General features: G+C 41.5%; 1 protein-coding gene across 1 annotated transcript in view; it reads right to left on the bottom strand.

Moving 5' to 3' along the window:
* sik2b (salt-inducible kinase 2b) overlaps positions 1-24,220 on the bottom strand; it is a 114,962-nt gene that overhangs the window by 89,607 nt on the left and 1,135 nt on the right. The window contains 1 exon segment of the mRNA XM_084065360.1: positions 16,217-16,333. Coding sequence (XP_083921486.1) covers positions 16,217-16,333 — 117 coding nt within the window.

Below are 24,220 nucleotides of genomic sequence, written 5' to 3'. Positions count from 1 at the left end.
GATATGAGCTTGTATATCTGCTATTTTTGAATAGCCAAAGTATGAGATAATGGTTAAAGTAGTTTGAAAGAAAACACAGTGAAGGTTTTTTTTTTTAACATACCGTTTTTTAATTAATGTTATATTATCTATACAAATCTTAGTCTTGCCAATGATTTGGGGGCAAACAAGCACTCACGGCCCACAGGTTAAGAATGGCTGGTCTAAACCAAAATAATGCAATGACCCCAGTGATTCTACAGAACACAGTCATCAGATCATCCAGGCCAGAGAAAAAAGTCTAAACCAAAACAGAAAGACAGGATCATTATGCAATGACCCCAGTGTTTCTACTAAACACAGTCATCAGATCATCCAGGCCAGAGAAAAAAGGAAGGAATTTAAATAAATGAGTTCCCATATTCACGGACCGTCAAACTGGCGTTTCGAATGACTCAGAAGATATTACACAACTCAACTGTGGGGTGACCCAATGGCCAAGTGGTTAAAGCCCTGATTAACGAGGCCCCTGGTTCGATTCCAGGGCCGGACTTACCATTTGCCGTCATGTCACTCCTCTATCGTCTCTCCAATGTAAATCAAATATCATATCAAACCCTATATCAGTGGATCTGAAACCTTTGAATTTTAAGGACTTACATCATTCTGAGAGTGGACAAATGGAGCCAAATGGACCCTCGGCATTACAGACCTCTAAGGGTCATTTGGCACCCCCTCAAGGCACCCTGAGGGTCCCTGGACCCTACTTTGAGAACCACTGCCCAATATACAGTACAGTACGGTACTTCTGTTGCCCGGGGTCGCCCAGGGCTCTATGCTTGGTCCTCTCCTATCTTCCCTCTCCGATCTACATGCTCACTAGTACTTCCCCAAACGTTTGTGCCAGAATTGGGACGCTAGGATTTGTGTGGAGAAAAAAAAGGGTAAAAATACTGTATTATACAACTGTCACACATTTGCAAACAAACCCCTCTCCATTAACCCATTAGGAGAGGTAACGCAGCACGTGTGTCATTTTTTTTATTTCTATGGCTATTAAAAAATAGCAGATATAAAAGCTCATAGTGCGGCACCGAGTGCCACGCTATGAGCTTGTAGATCTGCAATTTTTTTGCAAATCTTTGAGTATATATATATATATTTTAAAGCGAACATTTGTAACTCAAATCTTTGCTTCTGGGGGTCCCTGGAACAACATATTTTACAAATGTACACATTTCCACGATACAAAAAAAAAAAAGCGGATCTTCAAGCTCATGAGCTTGTATATCTGCCATCTTTTGAATAGCCAAAGACATCTATAATGACAGAGATACGTTCTCGGATTGAATGGGCTAACAACACGCTATATATAAATATATGAATGGCGCAAGCACTAAATATGGCCTCACCATGAGAGCACAGAGGCGGGCTAATGCTTGTATGGAGAGTGTTTGAATGGTACATTAACCCATTAAGGCATGAGGCAGATTCTAAAAATGTCATTTTGTGTTGCTATATCAGTGGTGCTCAAACCTTTTCTTGTCAAGGACCCCCAAAATGATACGCATTTGGCCGCAGACCCCCCCCCCCCCCCCCCCCATCTCAAAAACATGTTGTGCCAGGGACCTCCAGAAGCAAAGATTTGAGTTATAAAAAGATATATATAGTCAAATATTTGCACAAATGTTTGCCAAAGTATAAAATAATGATTCAAGCGGTTAAAATGATTGTGTAGACCCTCCAGAAAAACGATTATGCGGGCTAAAACTCAGAATCAGGTTTATTGTCACATCACATGTTTACAAGGTAAAAAAGTGGGTGAAATTCGTTTTTGTACATCACTCCCATCGCAACGTTAGATTCCGTAGAAAGAAGAGTGGGGAGAGAGAAGAAGAAGAGGGGTAGGGGACAAGTGGGAAAGTGGGCAAGTGGCAAAACTCTTGATTATGTGGGCTAAAATCCTTGATTTTGCGATGAAATATGCGTTTTTTTTTGCAATTTAATGTGGTGAAATTGCAGGAAGTTGCGAAATATGCGAAACGTTGTGAAATATGCGGCAATATGCGAAATATGTGAAAAGTTGCGAAATGTGCGGAAATATGCGAAGCGCATATTATGCGATGCGATGCAGCCTTTTTGAAAAAACGTTACCCCCGCATAATTATGCGCCATTTTGATGACTATGCATGCGGTAAATTCTGCGATCGCATTTTTCTGGAGGGTCTAATTGTGACTGGGGGATGATATCCCCCTGGGACCACCCCTATAGGACTTCGGGGACCCCACTTTGAGAACAAAATATTCTATAGCTGAAATCTAAAATGACACAAGATTGCTTTCCCGGATTGAATGGGTTAAAAAAAGAAGAAAAAAAAAGAGACAACAACGGTGAGTCCTGCAGCGCTATTGGAAAAGAGTCTGGCCTGTGTAGGAGGAACAGGAGAACTGATTTAGACATGGCAGCACACAAACACTGTTAACCCATTGATACCTGGAACGCATCTGTGTCACTTTAGATGTCTTTGGCTATTTTTGAAAAATCGTGAAAAAATATTTTTTATATTTTTTTTCAAAAAACTGTTAGGATTTAGAAAAGATTTTTAAGAATCGCCTCAGGTCTTAAAGGGTTAAATGCGGAGGGGAAAGAATCACGGAGGGAGAGAGAGAGAGAGAGGAGAGGATGAATCAGACACAGACACAGCTAGACGTTCTGTTCACACACTTGACTAGAACATCATCCCACACCAGGCCTTGTTTATGATCAATTTTCCATCTGCTTGCCTGGGACCGAGCGCCTCATGCACGCTATAATATATTCAGTCCTGGAACGCATACCGTGTCGTTTTAGATTTTTAGTCATATTTTATACTTTTGGGCTATTCAAAAAAAATAGCAGATACACAAGCTCGCACTTGGTGCCGTTTGCACAAATGTTCAAGAATAGCAGCGCTATGAGCTTGTAGATCTGCTATTTAAAGTATCAAATAATGGTTATAGCTAAAAATCTAAAATGACACGTATGCGTTTCCGGATTGAACGGGTTAAGCGAGGAAAGACAACAGCCAAACACGTCTCACGGTTAATCTTCCCACTTGTTGACACAATAAATAACCGATAAGGGAATGAGCTCCTTTTCGATCTCACCACTCAATGATTGCAATGGTAATGGAATCACATGGCTTGGGATTGTGATAAAGGTTAGCTTAGCTCAGGAGGCAGACAGCACAGCCCCTCGCCATCGGAGAAGATCAAGGAGTATTTTTGTTAATGCATAATTGCATTGGGTCATTTTTACCATTTAAAAAGTCAATCAAACTAGTCGATTTAATCTCACAAGCATACTCTCACAAGCTCACAACATAAAACTACTTTGTGATTATTTTGATGAATCGAAAAAGTAATCAATAGAGTAATCTCAAAGAAAATAAACGATAGTTACAGCCCTCATATGTCCAAAACGGCTGTTTTGAGCTTGTAGATCTGCTACTTTTGATACTTTTGTGTGACGCTGTAGTATGATCAAGTAGGGTGTTAATTTACGGAAAAACAGAAACACATTTAATATGGAGATAGGTTTCTGCCCGACAGCTACGATATACAAAAAAAATCATGAAGATGTGTGCAAATCTTTAAATATGTATTTTTTTGTAACTGTCAAATGTCTCAACAAATGTAGACATTTTTCTGAAAAACCTGTTGCCATATCAGTGGTGCTCAAACCTTTTCTTGTCAAGGACCCCCAAAATTATGTTTTTGACCGCCGATCCCCATCAAAATACGTTGTTCCAGGGACCCCCCAGAAGCAAAGATTTGAGTTAAAAATGTTGTTTAAAATATATAAACAGTATGTAGGCCTATTAAAAACATTTGCACAAATGTTCGAGATATGTCAAAAATAGCAGATCTACAAGCTCGAGCTTGTAGCTTGTAGATCTGCAATTTTTGAATAGCCAAAGTATGAAATAATGGTTATAGCTAAAATCTAAAATGACACATAAGTTCCCCGGATTGAATGGGTTGGGCAAGTATTGCAAGGGCAGAGGAGTGCCAACATGTTCATTCATAAACATGGATCATGGAGGTTGTGACCAGCACCCCCTGGCACAGAGTGTATGAGGGGTGCTCATAGCACACTAAGGCTTCGTCCACACGTACACGGGTATTTTCATAAACGTAGATATTTCGTTTTCGTTTTTGAAAACCTCCGCGTCTACACGGCCCTGTTTAAAAAATCTCTCTGTCCACACGACAACGGCTAAGTCAGTCACAACCCATGCAAAAACTCTGTTTACCGTGTCCACACGGGAACACATAGCCGGAGTTTTTAAAAATCTACACTGTGGCAGGAGTTTTCCAAAAGATGCGTTTACATGTAGCAAAAACGCGTTTGCGTGTGGACGAACCCCCCAAAACGCATATAAAAAGCTACGTTTATGAAAATACCCGTGTACGTGTGGACGAAGCCAGAGTGTATGAGGGGTGCTCATAGCACACAGAGTGTATGAGGGGTGCTCATAGCACACAGAGTGTATGAGGGGTGCTCATAGCACACAGAGTGTATGAGGGGTGCTCATAGCACACAGAGTGTATGAGGGGTGCTCATAGCACACAGAGTGTATGAGGGGTGCTCATAGCACACAGAGTGTATGAGGGGTGCTCATAGCACACAGAGTGTATGAGGGGTGCTCATAGCACACAGAGTGTATGAGGGGTGCTCATAGCACACAGAGTGTATGAGGGGTGCTCATAGCACACAGAGTGTATGAGGGGTGCTCATAGCACACAGAGTGTATGAGGGGTGCTCATAGCACACAGAGTGTATGAGGGAGAGTGTATGAGGGGTGCTCATAGCACACAGAGTGTATGAGGGGTGCTCATAGCACACAGAGTGTATGAGGGGTGCTCATAGCACACAGAGTGTATGAGGGGTGCTCATAGCACACAGAGTGTATGAGGGGTGCTCATAGCACACAGAGTGTATGAGGGGTGGTTTGGGTTTGTGTGTAGCTGTGTAATAATGTGCGAGTAGCAGGAATGAGGGCTCCACCGTTATGTGTGCAACCGTAGGGCTTCCCCCATTGGGCCCCGCAGCCCCGCCCCCTCTATAAGGTCAGAGAGGAAGTGACTAATTGACCCCGTGGCGTTTTGGGATCGACAGCAGGCTGCTGGAAATAACGATGATCGCACACAGCAGAACGCTGGGCTTGGACGGGACGGCTGCCATCATCACGTTGTGTAATGATGAACGAAACGCCCTTTCACTTTCACTCAACTGACGAGACCTTACTGTACAAAGGGTTACGTCATTTACTGTCGTTTTTTTAAGGTTGCGTAGATTGGGAAATTCTAGGCCGAAAGTGATGTTTGAAAGACACTGACGCTCAACCTTTTCTTTCATTTCAAGGATTTCCCGGTTTATATTCATTAGGCCAGTGGTTCCCAAACTGGGGGTCGGGCCCCACATGATTGGGGGGGGGGGGCAGATGATTAGCTTAATGTGCAACATTGTTTTGTCAGACCAACATACAGTACAGGATAAGTGTATACAGGGTATATGCACATTTCTTAACCCATTAAGACCTGAGGCGATTCTTTAAAAAAAAATCTAAATCCTAACAGTTTTTTTTTTTAAATCTAAAAAAAATGTTCAAGATTTTTCAAAAATAGCAGATCTACAAGGTCATAGCGCGGCACTTGGTGTATCTGCTATTTTTTTAATAGCCAAAGAAATCGAAAGTGACACAGATGCGTTCCAGTTCTCAGTACAATTGAATGATTTTAATGAGCCCAAATCCAGAGGAGTGAGAGCTTCTCCTCTCTGTCTGTCTCGCTGTGACACGGCGGTCACAGCGGCTGTGGGACAAATTCATTCGTAGGAGAGGCAGCGCTGCCGTGAAATCCATGCCAATGGGTTCCCCCCCCCAGGTGCATCTGACACTTGCATAATGGCTAAAATGGATAAAAGAGCAACTCGAGGTGAATGGGATTCTTTCTGATCTTGCACAGCCTTTCAAGACACTTCAAAAAACACAGAATTTATCAGCAAAACAAATGTATATTTATTAACCCCTTAAGACCGGGGAACGCATCTGTGTCATTTTAGATTTCTTTGGCTATTCAAAAATAGCAGATATACAAGATCATAGATCTGCTATTTTTGAAAAATCTTGAACATTTTTGCAAATCTTTGAATATGCATATTTTTTCAAGCAAACATTTTTTTACTCAAATATTTACTTCTGGGGGGGGGGGGGGTCCCTGGCTAAATACATCATTTTGGGTGGTTATTTGGGGGTCCTTGACATGAAAAAATGTGAACACCGCTAATGTAGCAGCACAACGTTTTTCAAAAAACTGTTAGGATTTAAAATCCATTTTGATTTATTTTTTCACTACATTTACTTTTTTTTTGGAAATATTGACCTGGTGAGACGAAGGAGGAGCCCGGCCAGGAGACAACCCACAGAGCCTAGTCCCTACACGTGCCAGAGCCTCCCCGTGTTCAGGCAGAGTACTTCCGAAGAAGGGGTCTGAGTGGCCCTGTCTTTCCCTATAGGACTGACCGTGGGTAGCTACCTGGGATGTAAGTTGGGGTTTGATCAACCCCGGCTGGGTCACCTGGGCGAGGGTGTATGTTGCGAGACCCGAAACACCCTATGACCCCAGGCTACATCACTGATGATACATCCCAGGTGCATCCATGTGATGTATTCTTTATAGTGAGTAAAAATGTTTGCTTGAAAAAATATGCATATTCAAAGATTTGCACACATTTTCATGAATTTTCAAAAATGGCAGATCTACAAGCTCATAGCGCGGCACTCGCTATGAGCTTGTATATCGGCTATTTTTTAATAGCCAAACAAATCTAAAATGACAGATGCTTTAATGGGTTAAAATAATAATGCTATGCTTCTCGAACGGCGTGGCTACTGTATGCCTTGGGATCTTGTAACAATCACACATCATTGCAATAGAATACACAACTATACCATTTTCACTTAATTTTATTTACTATATCAGTATTTTGTGCGCACTCATTTCTCATTTAAATACAGATGCAAATTATGGTGTGTTGTAGTGCAAAGGCAAGCAAGACTGGAGCTAAAAATCTTTGCTTTCATGTACAGTGATGTTTGGCGTTTTTATAACTTCATTGTTTCTTAGTTTTCACAGGTTTGTGCTGTTGAAGATGGTAAATGTCACAACCCTTATTTAACAGGTTTGCATAGTAATCATGTCCTTTACTAAACTGAAGGCAGGAATGTCTGTTTATAGTGCTGCTTCACATTTATATGATGTAATCATTAACAAAATATTTCTAATATACTGTATTCACTGTGACAGGTGGTGATGTACAGGATAATAATCAACGGTTGCACAATTATTACGTAATCGAAATTATTTGAGATAATAACAATTATTTTGTTGAAGGTTTTTCAAAATTTTCAAACATTTTCAAAAAGTACTGGAAATAGCAGATCTACAAGCTTGTAAATCGTCTATTTACACTATTTCCACTCAGCTATTTTCACCTTAATCTGTTTTATGTATAAAGTTAATGTGTCAGTCATTTCTTTGTATATTTAAGTTATTTGTCATATCTGCCCTGTGTAACTTCAGCAGAAATGTAATTTGTATTCATATGCTCCAGTTTTCAACGACAAAAACTGAATTAAATCGTTAATCTCAATTATGTGTGTGGCAATTGCAATTTAGGTATTTAGCAGACACTTTTAATCCAGAGCGATTTACACTAAGCAAGGACAACACAAGGTAATACATCAAATGCATCTGCTAATAAACTAATATGTAAGTAAACCAAGAACCTATCATCAGTCTAACCAGTAGACCAGTCTAATCAGTAGAATATCCCCAAAAATCAATAATCTATATTCTGTACATTTAAACTATACAGACTATAGGATCTAAGGATCTAAATTACATTCAGTCTGAGTCTTCAGATTACGGCAGAAGATTGGGAGTGAGTCTGCAGTTCTAATTGCAATGGGGAGTTCATTCCATAGTTTGGGAGCCAGAAGCGAGAAGTGTCTGGGAATTAATCATCACGTAACATTTCATAATGGTGAGAGCCCTAGTTGCAGCCCTTAACTGACCCTCTGCCTTCTACCAAACTCCCCTGATGAAATCACTTCTGTCGCAACAACTTCTTGGTCACATCCAGCCTGCACACATGCACACAGTCTCACACACACACACACACACACACACACACACACACACACACACACACACACACACACACACACACACACACACACACACACACACACACACACACACACACACACACACACACACACACACACACACACACACACACACACACACACACACACACACACACACACACACACACAGTCAGTCATTAACTGAAGGCAATGGAAAGGTCCTGCTAGGTTGGAAATGTTTGTCAACGACAACGTATAAAAATAGAGGGATGTCCCAATCCCATGTACAGTACGTAACCGATAGGACAGTGCATGGTTCCCAACTTGGGGTTCGGGACCCTCCGCAGGGTGCACCAGAGATCACAGGCTGGCCTTGCTTGTTTACAGGTAATCCAAAATCATAAACATGTTGCAAGATTTTGGCCTAAATTGACATGCTCAAAATAGGGATACCAGGTTTAAAGTGGTTAAGCAAGCCGATCACATTATTACCTGGCTTATACCTTATATAATGTGCTGTGTTTAGCGTGTGATGTGTTCAGCTCTCATACAAATAGGCCTGTCCTAATTATTTCATAATCGCCTAATCACAATTAGAGATAATCGCTAAAATTCTGTCTAATCGTCATGATCATTTCCAAGATTTTCAAAAATAGTAGAAATCGCATTTTGAGCAGGTAGATCTGTAGAATTCCAGCATTAATGTTTTTTTGAAAGTATAAAGTTATTAAAATTATGTTATTTGTTGTATCTTCCCTGTGCAACGTTTGTATACAAAGCCTAAACAGATATGTAGTTTTTATTCATAATGTTCCAATGTTTAAACGACAGAAACACAATCAAATCATTAATTTCAATTATTTGAGTGACAATTAATCGTCAAGTAAAATAATCGTAATAATGGTGACAGCCCTACATACAAACAGACATTATCCACAATTTGTTCAAGGCAACGAGGCTGAACAAAATGCCCTTTCACTCAACTCAACAATCTTACTGTTACGTAATTTACTCTTTTTTTTAAGGTTTCACGGATTGGTAAATTATGGGCCGAAAGTGATGTTTAAAGACACTGATGCTCAACCTTTTCTTTAATTTCAAGGATTTCCCGGTTTCATATTCATTAGGCCAGTGGTTCCCAAACGGGGGGTCAATTTAATGTTTTGTACCAGCAATAATGCTGACCCAGAGTCTACACCTAATTTTCCTATACTTTCCAAACATACTGTATGCAAAACAAAGTCATTTGGCAAAGTAAGCTGTAAACCCTTGTACGGAACCTGACTGACACAAGACAGTATCATGTATTTATTTGAATTACAATACAATGTACAGTAGCACTGCCGAACGAGGCCTGCCAGTTTGGAAAATAACAGGTTTTGGGAGATTGAAAATGTTATGTAGTCCAACGGCCACTTGTCTGCAATGTGACTGAGTGCTTCCAGACATACAGTGTCTTACCTGCAGATTGAATTGGTTTTACTTGACTTTAATGTTCTCGAAGAAGTGCGGTACTGTGCAGCTATTATCATCTAGAACACTGTTTCTCAAACTATGGGTCGGGACCCATTTGTGGGTTGTGGACCCATTTTCATAGGTCGCAAGTAAATATCCCTTTTAAAGTTTTTTTTTCTTTCCTATATAAAAAAAAAATATATATATATATATATATATATATATATATATATATATATATTATAAAAATAGATATAAACCATTGAGAGTTAAGACCTGAGGCAGATTCTACAAATGCCTTCTAGATCAGTAGTTCTCAAACTTTTTCGTGCCAAGGACCCCCAAAATGATATGTATTTGGCCACAGACCCCCCCCATCTAAACATGTTTTGTGCCAAGGACACCCAGAAGTTCAAAAGTATTCAAATGTTTTCAAACACTTTCAAGATTTTTCAAAAATGTTCAAAAGTAGCAGATGTACAAGCTCGAGACACGCTGTGAGCTTGTACATCTGCTATTTTTAGTTTAACAAAAAAAAAACGTATGATGCTATATAAATCTAAAATGACACAGATGCTTTCCCAATTTTAATGGGTTAACCCAATAAGACCTGGAACTGTGTCTCATTTTTAGATTTGAGCTAAAAAGCATTATTTTACACTTTGGGCTATTCAAAAATAGCAGATCTACAAGTTCATAGCGCGGCACCGAGTGCCACACTATGAAAAATCTTGAAAAATCTGAAAAATCTTTAAAATGTGTGCAAATCTTTGAATATATATATTTTTAAAGCGAACATTTTTAACTCAAATCTTTGCTTCTGGGGGGTCCCTGGAACAAAATATCTTGATGGGGGTCCGCGTCCAAATACATATAATTTTGGAGGTCCTTGAAATTAAAAAGATTGAGCACCACTGATATAGAAACATACGTTTTTCAGAAAACTGTTGGGATTTAGGAGACATGTAGAATCGGCTTCAGGTCTTAATGGGTTAAATGTGTGATCAGGACTTGACATGGGTAGATACTAATAATATTAAAATGACTCGGCTGGGGTCCAAGAAATCTTATGGTGACGGGCCATGACAGCTGGCATGGTGCCTGGGGATGGGCACAATGGGAAGCTGGATACATCCTGCTCCACTGCATTGTTAAACTCAGTGACCACACTTAATTTTGTTGAAATGTGCCATACAAAATAAACTTGCCTCGCCTTAATACTTCCACTCAGCAACAGGGGAAAGGATTACTGTTTTAGTGGCAGATGATCTGGTGTGAGGTGGTAACGGCAATGTCAGCTACTTAACCCATTAAGACCTTTCAAGATTTTAGAGTTTAACCACTTTAACCATTATCTTATACGTTGGCTATTCAAAAAATGCAGATCTACAAGCTCATAGCGCGGCACTATGAGCTTGTAGATCTGTAAAAAAAAAAAAATCATGAAACTTTGTGCAAATCTTTGAATATATTTAAAGTGAACATTTGTAACTCAAATCTTTGAATATATTTAAAGTGAACATTTGTAACTCAAATCTTTGCTTCTGGGGATTCTAAAAATGTCTTCTAAATCCTGACAGTTTAAAAAAAAAAAACATATGTTGCTATAATCAGTGGTTCTCAAACTTTTTCATGTCAAGGACCCCCAAAATTATATGTATTTGGCCGTGGACCCCCATCTCAAAATATGTTGTTCCAGGGACCCCCCAGAAGCAAAGATTTGCACACATCGGTGCCGCGCTATGAGCTTGTATATCTGCTACTTTTGAATAGCCAAAGTATAAAATAATGGTTAAAGTGGTTACACAGATGCGTTCCCGTTCTTAATGGATTAAGGCTGCTGACACAGCGGCTTTTAGACAAGGATACTTCACTACCGCAATGCTGGACACAAAGGTTAGGTAAGGCGACATGTCGTCACTTAGGAAATAGACAGCCTACATAGACACTGGTTCGCTAATTAGAGTGACTGCACACAGACAGCGGGCTGTGTCATCCGCTAAAGACTGAGCTTCTAGAAACGCTGTGTCGAAGCACAATGGCCGACCGCGAGACAAGCCCGGGTGTACCCAGTGGCGCGGGAAGGGGGGGGCTTCCCATCACCAGGGGAATCCCTTCCCCTGGTGATGGGAAGGGATTTTTTTATTTTTTTTTAATTATTCGATTTTTAGATTTTTTTTTATTTTATTTATGAGAACGAGAATTAAATAACGTAACCCTAACCTAACCCTAACCCTAACCCTAAAACCGAAATAAAGTAAAGGAAAAAAAGTGCCAAAACCCACCCAAACCCGCACATTTTTCGACCCGAAACCGAAAAAATCGCGCGCGCGCGCATACGTCAAGCAGATTCCCCCCGACGCTCAGCCCCCCTGGCTATTAAGTACTTCCCGTGCGCCTGGGTGTACCTTTGGTGGGATTGGGTGACAAATGTGACAACCACACACAATGACTGTAATATATCGTTGCTGTCGGGCAGAAACCTCTTATCTCCATAAGAGGTTCTCTAACTTTTTTAGTTTTTTTTTCGTTTGCCCCTACTTCAGGGGTCTTCAACAGGGGGTCCGGGACCCCTAGGGGATCCTCAGTGTTACTACAGGGGGGCCGCCGAATCTTTGTGTGATATACATTAACCACTAGCATTCCTTTTCTGAGGGTAACTTTAGCCAAAAATAGCCGATCTACAAGTTCACAACGCCTCGCAATGCGAGGCGTTGTGAGCTTGTAGATCGGCTATTTTTGGCAAAAAGGTATAGGTGTAAAGGGAAAAAAATAACAATTTTATACAATATAGAGGGGGTCCCTGCTTCATGTCTCTCTCAGCTAGGGGGTCCTTGGCCTGAAAACGTTGAAGACCCCTGCCCTACTTGATCATACTACAGCGTCACACAAAAGTATCAAAATGAGCAGATCTGAAAGCTCAAAACGTGCTGCATTTTGTTGTAGATCTGCTACTTTTGATGTTTTTCAATTTGAATCCTGAAACAGTTTTGGACATATGGAGGTTTCCACCCGACAGAGACGATACACAACTATACAAAAAGGTTACGAACAATTTTTTATTTAATGTAATATATCAGTACTTCATTGTGTACTCCTTTACCAATACAGAGACAAATGCTACACACCCCAAAAAACACTTTCAACCGGCATCCCTATTTTGGCCTTGTTAATATTGGCAAACGTTCACTGTTCAAAGGCATGCTCAACTCACACAACTTTGATTAATGTCAGGTGCAGATTCTGAAACATACATGATACAAAAAAAGAGGAATCATCATTTTGTACTCACAAAATAAGTTTCACAGCTTCTTTTAAAGGACGACTTCACCCATTTTCAACCTATCTTCATATAATTGGTCCTCACTAGTGCTCATGATAAAACTGTACTAAAAAAATCTACTCTGTCTGTGTCTCATAGGAGGGCTGTGAACACTTCAGAAACCTACCAGTGACATAATCATTAGACAGTTTTTTTTTTCTCCCAACAAGATTTCAAATGTTTTATTTTTATTAACGCGAGAACAATGGCTTCCATTATAGCATGCTAACTTTCCAGGAATAGAAAGCCTGCCGTTTCTATTAGCTTGGATTTCCCATCGACGGTGTCACTGGTAGACAGGTTTCTGAACTGTCCACAGCCCTCCTCTGAGACACAGACGGGGTAGACAAAGTTTTTACCATCTCAATTATATGAAGATATGTTGAAAATGGCTGAAGTCGTCCTTTAATGCAAGGGTCCCAAACTTTTCAGGCTGCGACCCCCCAAAAGAATCATATTTTAACAGTGCACCCCACACCCTGACAAGCACTTGGAATTGTAGGCATTACATTTATTTTTGACTCTGTTCCACAGATAAATATTGTGAAAATAGCTGAACTTCAAGCTCACCAATGTGAACATGTGAGCTTGTAGATCGGCTATTTTCGCAATGTTTGCCTCATTCTTACGTAATATTGACAATTTGACCAATTTGGTATTGGTATATTTGGTATTAAAAAGATTAAAAGTCCTTAAATTGTCACTTTAGAAACGTGCAGATACCCTGTATGCACTTAAACTGTATGTTGGTTTATTTACTGTTGAGTGAGAAAACAATGTTGCACATTAAGACGATCATCAAGGGACCCCCCCCCCCCAAAAAAAAAAGAAAACAAATTAATCTGGGGACCCCCAGTCTGGGAACCACTGCTTCAATGCATCGCAGCGGCGACCACAGAAATAAACGCCTTGGTTTAGTGAGCACTCTGTAAACGTATATTACCACAAGTGGTGACACAGATAAACAGTGGGCCAGTAGCACAAACAAAGCCACGGCACAATCAATCACAGCTAGGTGATGCTTATGGGACAACCGGACGGGACCGGGTCATTCAACTTTGTCTTTTTGCCAAAAGAAATGCCCCCCCCCCCACTGTTGTTTCTGTAAATTTACTTTTACTGCTCCAAGTATTGATGATTTGTTTTGCAGTGGTTCTGAAATGTTTTCATCCCAAATTGACACGCCCATTTGAAAAGATATGCCAGGGACCCCCGCAAGAGAGGATTTTTACGGCTCTAGCAGTGATTCTCAACCATTTTAATTTCAAGGACCCCCAGTTTGACATGCATTAGAGGCTACGGACCCCCATTTAATGGCATTTCTATCCCTGGGACCCCAATTTATGTTGTAAAATCAATGTTAATTTAACTCTGAGAGTGTACAAATGGAACCAAATGGACCCGTTCCATTTGTTTCCATTTGTACACTCTCAGAGTTACAGATCCATAAGGGTCCATTTAGTTCCTAACTATCCATCATTTAGCTGGGGAGCCCCTGGAACCCCAGACCCCACTTTGAGAACCAAGGATTTTTGTATAGTATATTGTATGTCTATATATGTCTTGGATGAATTGAATACACAGGACCACAATGGAAACAAGCTCTCAGGGCTTTTTGTGTTATCCTTTTAGCAGCGTTGTATAACTGTACCTCTGTGCTTTTTTTCAAACTGTTAATAAAGTATCCATCAATCAAAAGTCCATCCATGGAGAGTGGAGACATCTTCCCACATAGGTATGGGTCGCAACAGTTAATCAAACCATTTTTGCCAGACCCAGGGGGTCGGCCTAGATGAGGCTTTGTCTGTCCCCCTTTCGTCCATACATGGAGAACTTTTCTGTCCCTCTTTTCCTCCCCTGTCCCTCTTTTTGTTTGGCCAAGCTTAGTGTGACGTACTGATCTTAGCGTGACGTACTGATAGCGTGACGCTCTGATCTTATAAAGTACAAGGAATTTATTCCGGGTCTGGCAGAACCAGGTCTCCTGGTCTTGTTTTCATCCATAATCGATTTTAAAGGAGAGTTCCGGTCATTTTAGGTTGTATGTTTGATGTGCAACAAAGTCTGGCACACGCCAGGTTCTGTGAGAGAAACAAGCAACCAGCGTCATATCTTTCTGCATGAGCGGTAGCCATTCAGCGCATGTTTGAGTATCATCCACGATGAGTAGTAGGAGAAAAAAAAAACTTTGCATCTGTTAAAATAGACGATTTTCACTCTTACACACTTCTCCCATTATGCCGCTGCAAGGGGTCTGCAGAATGGACAACAGGGGCAGATCTGGAAATATTCAACGTTCCTTTGTATGTTGGTGAGTGATTAGCGACACATCAAACATACAACCTAAAATGACCGGAACTCTCCTTTAATAAAGTGATCGATTTTGGGGGGACAATTTGATATTTTCCTTTTTTTCTTTCAAACTCTCTCTCAAAATAGCTGATCTACAAGCTCACAACGAGCCACAATGGGACGCGTTGTGAGCTTGTGTATGTCTGCTATTTTCAATATTTTTCTGCATATAAAATAGGGCTTAAGTGGTTATTCATAATAATCCTCGACTTAACTGATTATAAGCAAATCTGTTCGATTTGTTTTGTACAGATCCTTTAATATGTAAAAATAACTATATATAAGAAAAACGCACTTCTCTACTTTTTTCTTATTAATTGAAAAGGTAATGGACAGAATAAACGCAAAGAGAGGATAATGGACAGTTGCAGCACTACATCTAAGGATGATCTCTTGTATTTTAGGCAGTGGTGTAAAGTAACTAAGTACATTTACTCAGGTACTGTACTTCAGTATAATTTTGAGGTATTTTTTATTTACTGGAGTACATCTGCATCTCAGAGGCAAATATTGTACGTGTACTCCACTACAATTATTTGAAAACCTTAGTTACTAGTTACTTTGCAGATATAAATTATTATATTATAAACCATACATTAACCACTTCAGCCATATTTTATACATAAGCTATGTGAAAATAGCAGATCTACAAGCTCACAACGCGTTGCATCGCGACACGTTGTAGATCTGCTATTTTCAAACATTTTAGTACTTTTGCTTTTGATACTTTAAGTATATTTTGATGCCAATACTGTTGTACTTTAACTCAAGTAACATTTTGAACACAGGCCTTTTACTTGTAACAGAGTATCTTTTATATTGTGGCATTGCTACCTTCACTTAAGTAAAAATATCCGAGTACTTCTTCCACCACTGATTGTAGGTGTAAGAGAAAAAAGGCCCAGTGGCTCACCTGGTAGAGCTTAATGATGTGCGGATGGTCCAGCATCTTCATGATCTGGACCTCTCTGTAGATCTTCTCCAGGTTGACAGCGTCCAGCTGGGTCTTGTCGATGATCTTAATGGCCACCTGCACGACGGGAAGACAGTAATGAGTTCTATAATCTCTGTCATCTGACCGTTCGTCCTCGTTAAGTGTCGCTGTGGCCGGTAATTGTTGAGAAACGACAACTGATTTATGAACAATAAGGCCATCACACGTTGAAGCACTCACGATAGCAAATGACCCTGATCGTCATCCCCTACATCGTCACTTCAGACGCATGCCATCTGGACAAAGATACAGAGCTTTGAAATGGCGAAAAAAGTTTGTTTTAGTAGAAGTTTTGTCCCTTCAGCCAAAGCATCTGTCATTTTAGATTTTAACCACTTCAACCGTTATCTTATACTTTGGGGCTATTCAAAAATTGCAGATCTACAAGCTCATAGCGCGGCAACGAGTGCCGCGCTATGAGCTTGTATATCTGCTATTTTTTGGGAAAATCATGAAAATGCGTGCAAATCTGAGAGTGCCAGGACAATGAGAGAATTTGTGAAAGAAAAACGATGTTTGGAGCTGCTAAAATAGGCGAGTTTCGTTGTTACACATATACTCCCATTCTGCCGGTGGAAGGGGTCTCCACAATGGACAACAGGGGCTTCTATGAAAAAAATCAACTGCCCCTGGTATGTTGGTGAATGATTAGCGACACATCAAAGAAAATACCATTCAAGGGTGGATCGCTCCTTTAACCACCATGTTAGAACAGTGCACTGAGATAATATTCTGGAAAACACCAAAGTTGTGTGTGTGTGTGTGTGTGTGTGTGTGTGTGTGTGTGTGTGTGTGTGTGTGTGTGTGTGTGTGTGTGTGTGTGTGTGTGTGTGTGTGTGTGTGTGTGTGTGTGTGTGTGGTCGTCCATGTTGAGATTATTGTGCAGCACATGAGACACAGCACAGACGCAAACGGCCTTTTGGCGTGTAGTTGAAGCGCAACTATGTTTATGTTTCGCACAAAGGAAACATTCAGTCTAAATGTCCAGTTTGCTAATTCACAACTACTGTGCCAGATAATCACCAAGAGAGTAAAAAAAGAAAAAAACGTTTCAGTCATTCAGTCCGACTTCACTGTAGCCTATAGTAGCCTTTTCATAAATCATATTTGTATTAGGCTGTCCTGAAAGTTTATAACATTTAGATATTTCAAATACAAAAGTTTCAAATACAAAAGTAGTGGTAGTAGTTGCGAATTACTGGACATTTACACTGAATGTTTCCTTTATCCTCATCTTGCGCTAATGCACGCAACTGTTTTGCCAGGTTTTATTTTTGTTGTTTCTCATAAGCGTGCATCCGTTGTCCGTCAACAACACAGTAGTCTGTGCCTTGACTTCAGTGCACTGACTCTCTCCCCACCCGCCCCCCCCCCCCCCCGCCCCCTTGCGCTTCAACTACACGCCAAAAGGCCGTTCGCAGCACAGACTGCAGCACTGCTGCTTACATGTCCGTTTATGAGTCCTGGTAAACAACTTTAAGGTTAGAGTCATTAAGCATCGAGTGAAGGTACAACGAAGACAAACACATGCCTCACGTCACAAGCACACACACACACACTCCAAGGTGACACGCCACCAAGTTTATCCACACACATGGAAATCACATCAAGTGATGTACGTACGTGCCTGCATGCATGCATGGGCACAGGGCCACAGCACGCATTGTGTGCACACACACAACTCATAAACACACACACACACACACACACACACACACACACACACACACACACACACACACACACACACACACACACACACACACACACACACACACACACACACTCTGAAGAAAACATTAGCTATATCAGTGGTTCTCAGACTTTTCAGGCAGTGACCCCCCAAAATAATCTTATGTGAACCGGGGACCCCCTAACCTCGCAAGCACTTGGAATTGTAGGAGTTGAGACATTACATGATTTTGTCACTTTAGAAATGTGCAGATACCCTGTATGTGTGCACTATATTTGCACCCAGTGATCTTGGTACATAGAAATTGATCTATTGAAAATTCTGACTTTCAAATGTATATTTTTTATTTTGATTGTATTGCTGTATTGTTGTATTGTGCTTTTTGCTTTGGCAATGTAAACGTATGTTTTCTCATGCCAATAAAGCCCTTTGAATTGAATTGAATTGAATTGAAATTGTGTGCACTTATACTGTATGTTGGTTTGTTGAGTGAGAAAACAACGTTGCACATTGAGAGCCACTGGGCTATGCACATGCAAAGAGTGGCTGATTATGCACACACACACACACACACACACACACACACACACACACCTTTAACCCTCGTGGGCTTTGATTAATGGTGTCCGGGTTAGTAATGAGCAATAGCCACGTCCTCGTCTCCGGCTGTCTCATAAACAACATTTCATCAGGAGGACTTGAAGTGTTCCAAACCCCGGACAAGTAAACAAGCAGACAGACAGACAGACAGACAGACAGACAGACAGACAGACAGACAGAGCAAAGGCGTACACTCATTGGGGCCAACGAGGCCATGGCCCGGTCTGTGTGAACCCATGCTTGCCCCTGTGTAGGGGCAAGATCCGCCCGAAAAAACAAGAAATCAACATAACAACATTAGCAGCCCCTCACCCTGTAAGTCGCTTTTGTTTTCAAATGGGGCTCATTTGCATTCGGCCGAATTGTTAATGAGTGGCCATTAGAAAACCAGTTTCGCTGTCAAACCGGTTCTCCATTGCGCAGAGACGAGCACCTCTCCATAGTCCATTCAGAAATGTAATAGAAGAAGAACCGTCGTCCTGAAACACCCTGCACCGCGTCTAAACCGGCGGCCTCGGTCCGCGGAAAAAAATGGGGCAGTGTGTTTTGGGACGAGATTCTAAGATTCTGGCCCGGTCAACGTTAGAATTCACCATACGCCAGTGGGGGACAGGCCTCTCTCTCTCTCACTGGATCACGTCACTGTGTAATCTACACAGCAGTGCTTCTCTCAAACAATGTCATGTCAAGGACCCCCATCTGAAAATATTTGGTATGTAGAGTTAAAGTGGGTAAAATTATTTTGATGCTATATCAACCCCCCCCCCCCCCCCCGGAACCCCGCACAAATACATTCTCTCATTGGGTTAACCACTTGAACCCTAAGCATCCCTATAGTGGGGGCCGAAAACAGCCGTTCTACAAGCTCATGCTCGGCTATTTGGTGTAGAGAGGGGGAAGAAAAGAGTGAACCAAGTACAGAGCCTATCCTGGTCAACTAAGCATTAGTTCACTAAGTTATAGAGGGTTTAAGTGGTTAACTTCTAGCGGCTAGAAGTTAACCACTACGAGAGGGTATTCCCAGGGGTTCCCGTCAAAATGACAAACAGTTTAATTTCACTATCATTTCACCAGCTAATGGTGAAATTAAACTGTTCCTCGTTTTGACGGAGACCAATAGGAACACCCTCTAGGGCCCCTGGGGCTCCCAGGACCACACCTTGAGACCACTCACTGATCTACAGTTTGTTAAGTTCTTCGCTAGAATCAAGCTGTGGTTTACATAGCGTCTCTACCCTGGCTTGGTTCCAAAGCATCCTCCCCAAGAATAACAAAAAAAATGTTTTCCCTGTTAGGCATATTCACTCTAGTCTAGTGTCTAGTATGAACAATAAAATATTTATTAGGTTTTCTTCCCAACCCATGCTTGCAGTTATGCAACTCTGGACTAAATCATATCAAAAACAAAACAATGATTTATTAATGGTGTGCAAGCTGCGTACTAATCATTAACCACATGAACCCCAGCCTCCCGATTCAGGGGCATATCACGACTGGCGAACATTATGCAAAATTAGGCAATTAATCATCAAAAATGATTCATTGATTAATTAATCATTGATTAAAAATGATTGGCAGACCAATCATTGATTAAAAAATATTGGCAGACCTGCCAACGCTCCTTGATTCTAGAGAAGACTCCTTGATTTCAACCATTTCTCCTTGACGACTCCTTGACAGTAATTTCGTCTTGATTTGAGGGATTTCAGCCGTTTTGCGTGGCAACCCGCGTGGCAAAGGCCCACACGTATAAGACCGGCCCCCCTCCGCTCAGCATACCGGTACACACCCCCCAATGATATACAGCCAGACCCATTCATGTTAATATGCATAGTTCCTTTTTTTTACATGCAAAATTTGCAAGCCAAATGTTCCATTCCAAAAAAAATGCTTGGCAAAAATAGCCGATCTGCAAGCTCTGTGTGAAGGGCTGTGTGTATTGCTATGTTAGCTATTTGATGTACATAGGGTTTAACTGGTTAAATTATATCACTGGCCCAGTGTATATTGGGGGGGGGGGGTCCTTGATGTGGAAAAGGTTCGACAGTAATCCCCTGGCCTAGATGGATTACTGTAGATCCACAGTACTGCGACATTGTATTTTCCTAATCATGAGGATCACTCGTCTCTCACAAACAAACGCACACACACACACACACACACACACACACACACACACACACACACACACACACACACACACACACACACACACACACAATACAGTATATGTGTACACTCAGATGGTAACAAGGTCACGCGGGGTGCGAGAGACAATTAAACAAGGCATTTTGCCTATGTTCTAATAACGCAATAGTAATAATAATGAGGTCGGAAAAGTTGCAGTGTTGAGAAACAGCTGATGTGTGAGTGGTAAACTAAACGGCCTGTATCTGCTGAACGACGAGTCAACAAGAGTGACGATAACACACCAAGTATGAGCTGTGTACTCTTAACCCCCATGATCAGACTGGTTTGTTATCTCCTCCAAGCAGATTGCTAGGAGGAGATTGGCTTTCACCTAACGTCTGGACTGTTAGTACAATGCACACACGCCTTAAAGAGGTGGATCGCTTGTTCTCACATGCAAACAACGCATGAGGAAAATACTAACTAGGCCACGCACAAGACCAGTGGTTCTGAAACTTTTACATTTCAAGGATCCCCCCATAACTCTGAGAGAACAAATGGAACCAAATGGACCCGTAACGACGGGTCCATTCGGTTCCATTTGTACACTCTCAGAGTTACAGGCCTGTAAGAGTCCATTTGGAACCCCCTCAGGGAACCCTGAATCCCTGATGGTCCCTGGACCCCACTTTGAGAACCTCAGTAGATTGATATTTTGTAAAAAAAAAAAAAAGGGAAAAAAATAAAGAAAATCAATTTGAAAAATGTTGATTTGGTTTAAAAGTTTCTATTAGAGAACACTATAAGCTAACAAGCTGATCAAAATAAACACAACATGTATTTTTGATTGATAAACATTTTAAAATACGTATTATGAAACATATTTATGAAAAAAAGAAACTTTCACTTTAACGAGCAAGCAAGTAAATTCAATACACCTATAATGACAAGCCCAAAATAGAGAGGTCATGTCATGAATAGAAAAACTGGACACACTGACAGCCGCTGCATAATTGCCCGTACAGAGTCAAATAATGGCGTGCTCTACTATGCACATGCAAAGGTTGGCTTATTACACACACACACACACACACACACACACACACACACACACACACACACACACACACACACACACACACACACACACACACACACACACACACACACACACACACACACACACACACACACACACACACACACACACACACACACACACTATTGAGTCTGCTGTTCCAAGTGTGATTAATCTAGGTGTATTCATTACAGCTACACACACACGCTAGGCCAAATCTCTGAATCACACATAAGGCAGATGGTGTGACATTAGGCTGATGGAGTCCTTGTTCATTGTCACAGGCAGGTTGTTGGATCTGCTGGCATGGTGCTCAGTATTCTGACCAACGGACTGCAGCTGCTGTCCTGAGTGACCTCTACCTACAGTGGAATCACAACTGACCTGAACATAATAACCATTATCCTTGGCTGCTTCACACATCCTTCAACCATAGGACTTATCGGAGAGCTAGTTAGCCATTAGTCTGGATGATGCAAGAACATGTGTCTTTCTTCACACTGGGCAGTGGTCAAACGCGGCCTCAAAAAGCCTGATTTCTATGCCGCGTCGCACACTGAAAATAGCAGATCTACAAGCTCACAACAGCTTTGTAGATCTGCTATTTTCGCCGCATGACACGGAACACAACCAAGTATAAGATCAAGCAAAAGGGCTGTTTGTGCTGCAAAGAGCAGCCCCCCCCTGTACATCTGTCCCTCTCATATCTATCATTGTCCTGCGCAAATGCACTGAAACACACACACACACACACACACACACACACACACACACACACACACACACACACACACACACACACACACACACACACACACACACACACACACACACACACACACACACACACACACACACACACACACACACACACACACACACACACACACACACACACACACACACGCAGATTCCAGAACAACCGTTTCACACATGGTTTGACCGCGCTGACACTGACTGTGTACCCCTGTGTTTCTGCTATTACAACAGAATAAGTCATGGAACGGCACTGAACGGCTCCACCAGACTAGAACAGAGAAGGAAGGCCTCAGTCAGCAGTGTTTAGAAGACCCCTCAATGATCACTTCACTTCCAGGACCTGAGAAGACCCTTCTCTGTGTGGAAGGGACACTGTTGTTGTTTTGCAGAAGATGGGTGCAAATTAAGAAAAATAACTTGTCTGTCACACACACACACACACACACACACACACACACACACACACACACACACACACACACACACACACAACATCTGTTGCAAGAGATCCCCAACAACCCAGCTCTGTTCTCTTCTCATCAAATCAACTCTGTTGTGCTTGTGCATGAGGATGCAGTTTGTTTGCAGAGTCTTTTTTCCTCTCCAGAGCAGTAGCCGTCCCCAGCGGATCACTCCCTCCCCAGTGGTTCAACTGGTGTTACACTGACCACCGGTGACACCAGTGTCACCCATGCATGACAGGAAACAAACACAAGCTTCATTGGGCTGTCCAAAATTATACAGCGCCAACGGCCTAGCCTGGGTGTCACATCGCAGCAAGGCTGGCATTACAAGAAGCAGCAGCTAGCGACCAAAGCACATCATTATATTTGCATTACATAACAGGACCACCGACCCATGCTGCATGCATGCATGGCCCAGATAGAGGGTTGTTTACACCGTACACACACACACACACACACACACACACACACACACACACACACACACACACTGTCTTGTCTGGCTTTGTACCATCGTTAAAAAAGAACAGTAGCCTACACAGTAGTCTGTGCATTACATTTCACGGGGTTTAAAACCGGTTAAACCTTGTTTACTAATAATGATTATGATGATTAAATTGAGGTGAACATTTGCAGACAGACAGTGCATAACCAGATTATACTTCACCATCATGCACCAGCAGACATGCAATGACCCAACCAACCAGTAGCATATGGTTGAAATGGAAACATTGTGACCCTGTAGTTAATTCACACATCAAAGTTCTTATGTGTCGCTGTCTAGCATTACAATGGCAACATTTGTAGCTAGACTCTATAGCTACACATGTTGCCAATGTAATAACACACACACACACACACACACACACACACACACACACACACACACACACACACACACACACACACACACACACACACACACACAAAGAAGAGAACCTTATTTTGTGTCTATCTTCTAAACTGTGGTGGGACATTTTTAGAGGTGTCAAGTTCTTTTGCACACAAAGTTATGTAACTCTTTTGGACAGTAGGTAGCATAGAGCCAAACATGTGTTATTACTAGGCTATTACTTCATCTTATTCTTGTGCAAAGAAGGAGTCGCGGGCCGACAAAAAGAGCCGACACACAAGCTTGTGAGTTGGCTCTTTTTGTCGGCCAGCGACAACCGGCGAAGGAGTACAAACAAACAAACGCT

The sequence above is a fragment of the Gymnoscopelus microlampas genome (genome assembly GCF_963454915.1).
Source record: "Gymnoscopelus microlampas genome assembly, chromosome: 8".
NCBI classification, from domain to species: Eukaryota; Metazoa; Chordata; class Actinopteri; order Myctophiformes; family Myctophidae; genus Gymnoscopelus; species Gymnoscopelus microlampas.
The sequence above is the reverse complement of the archived record's forward strand: the minus strand, read 5'-3'. Positions and strand labels throughout refer to the sequence as shown.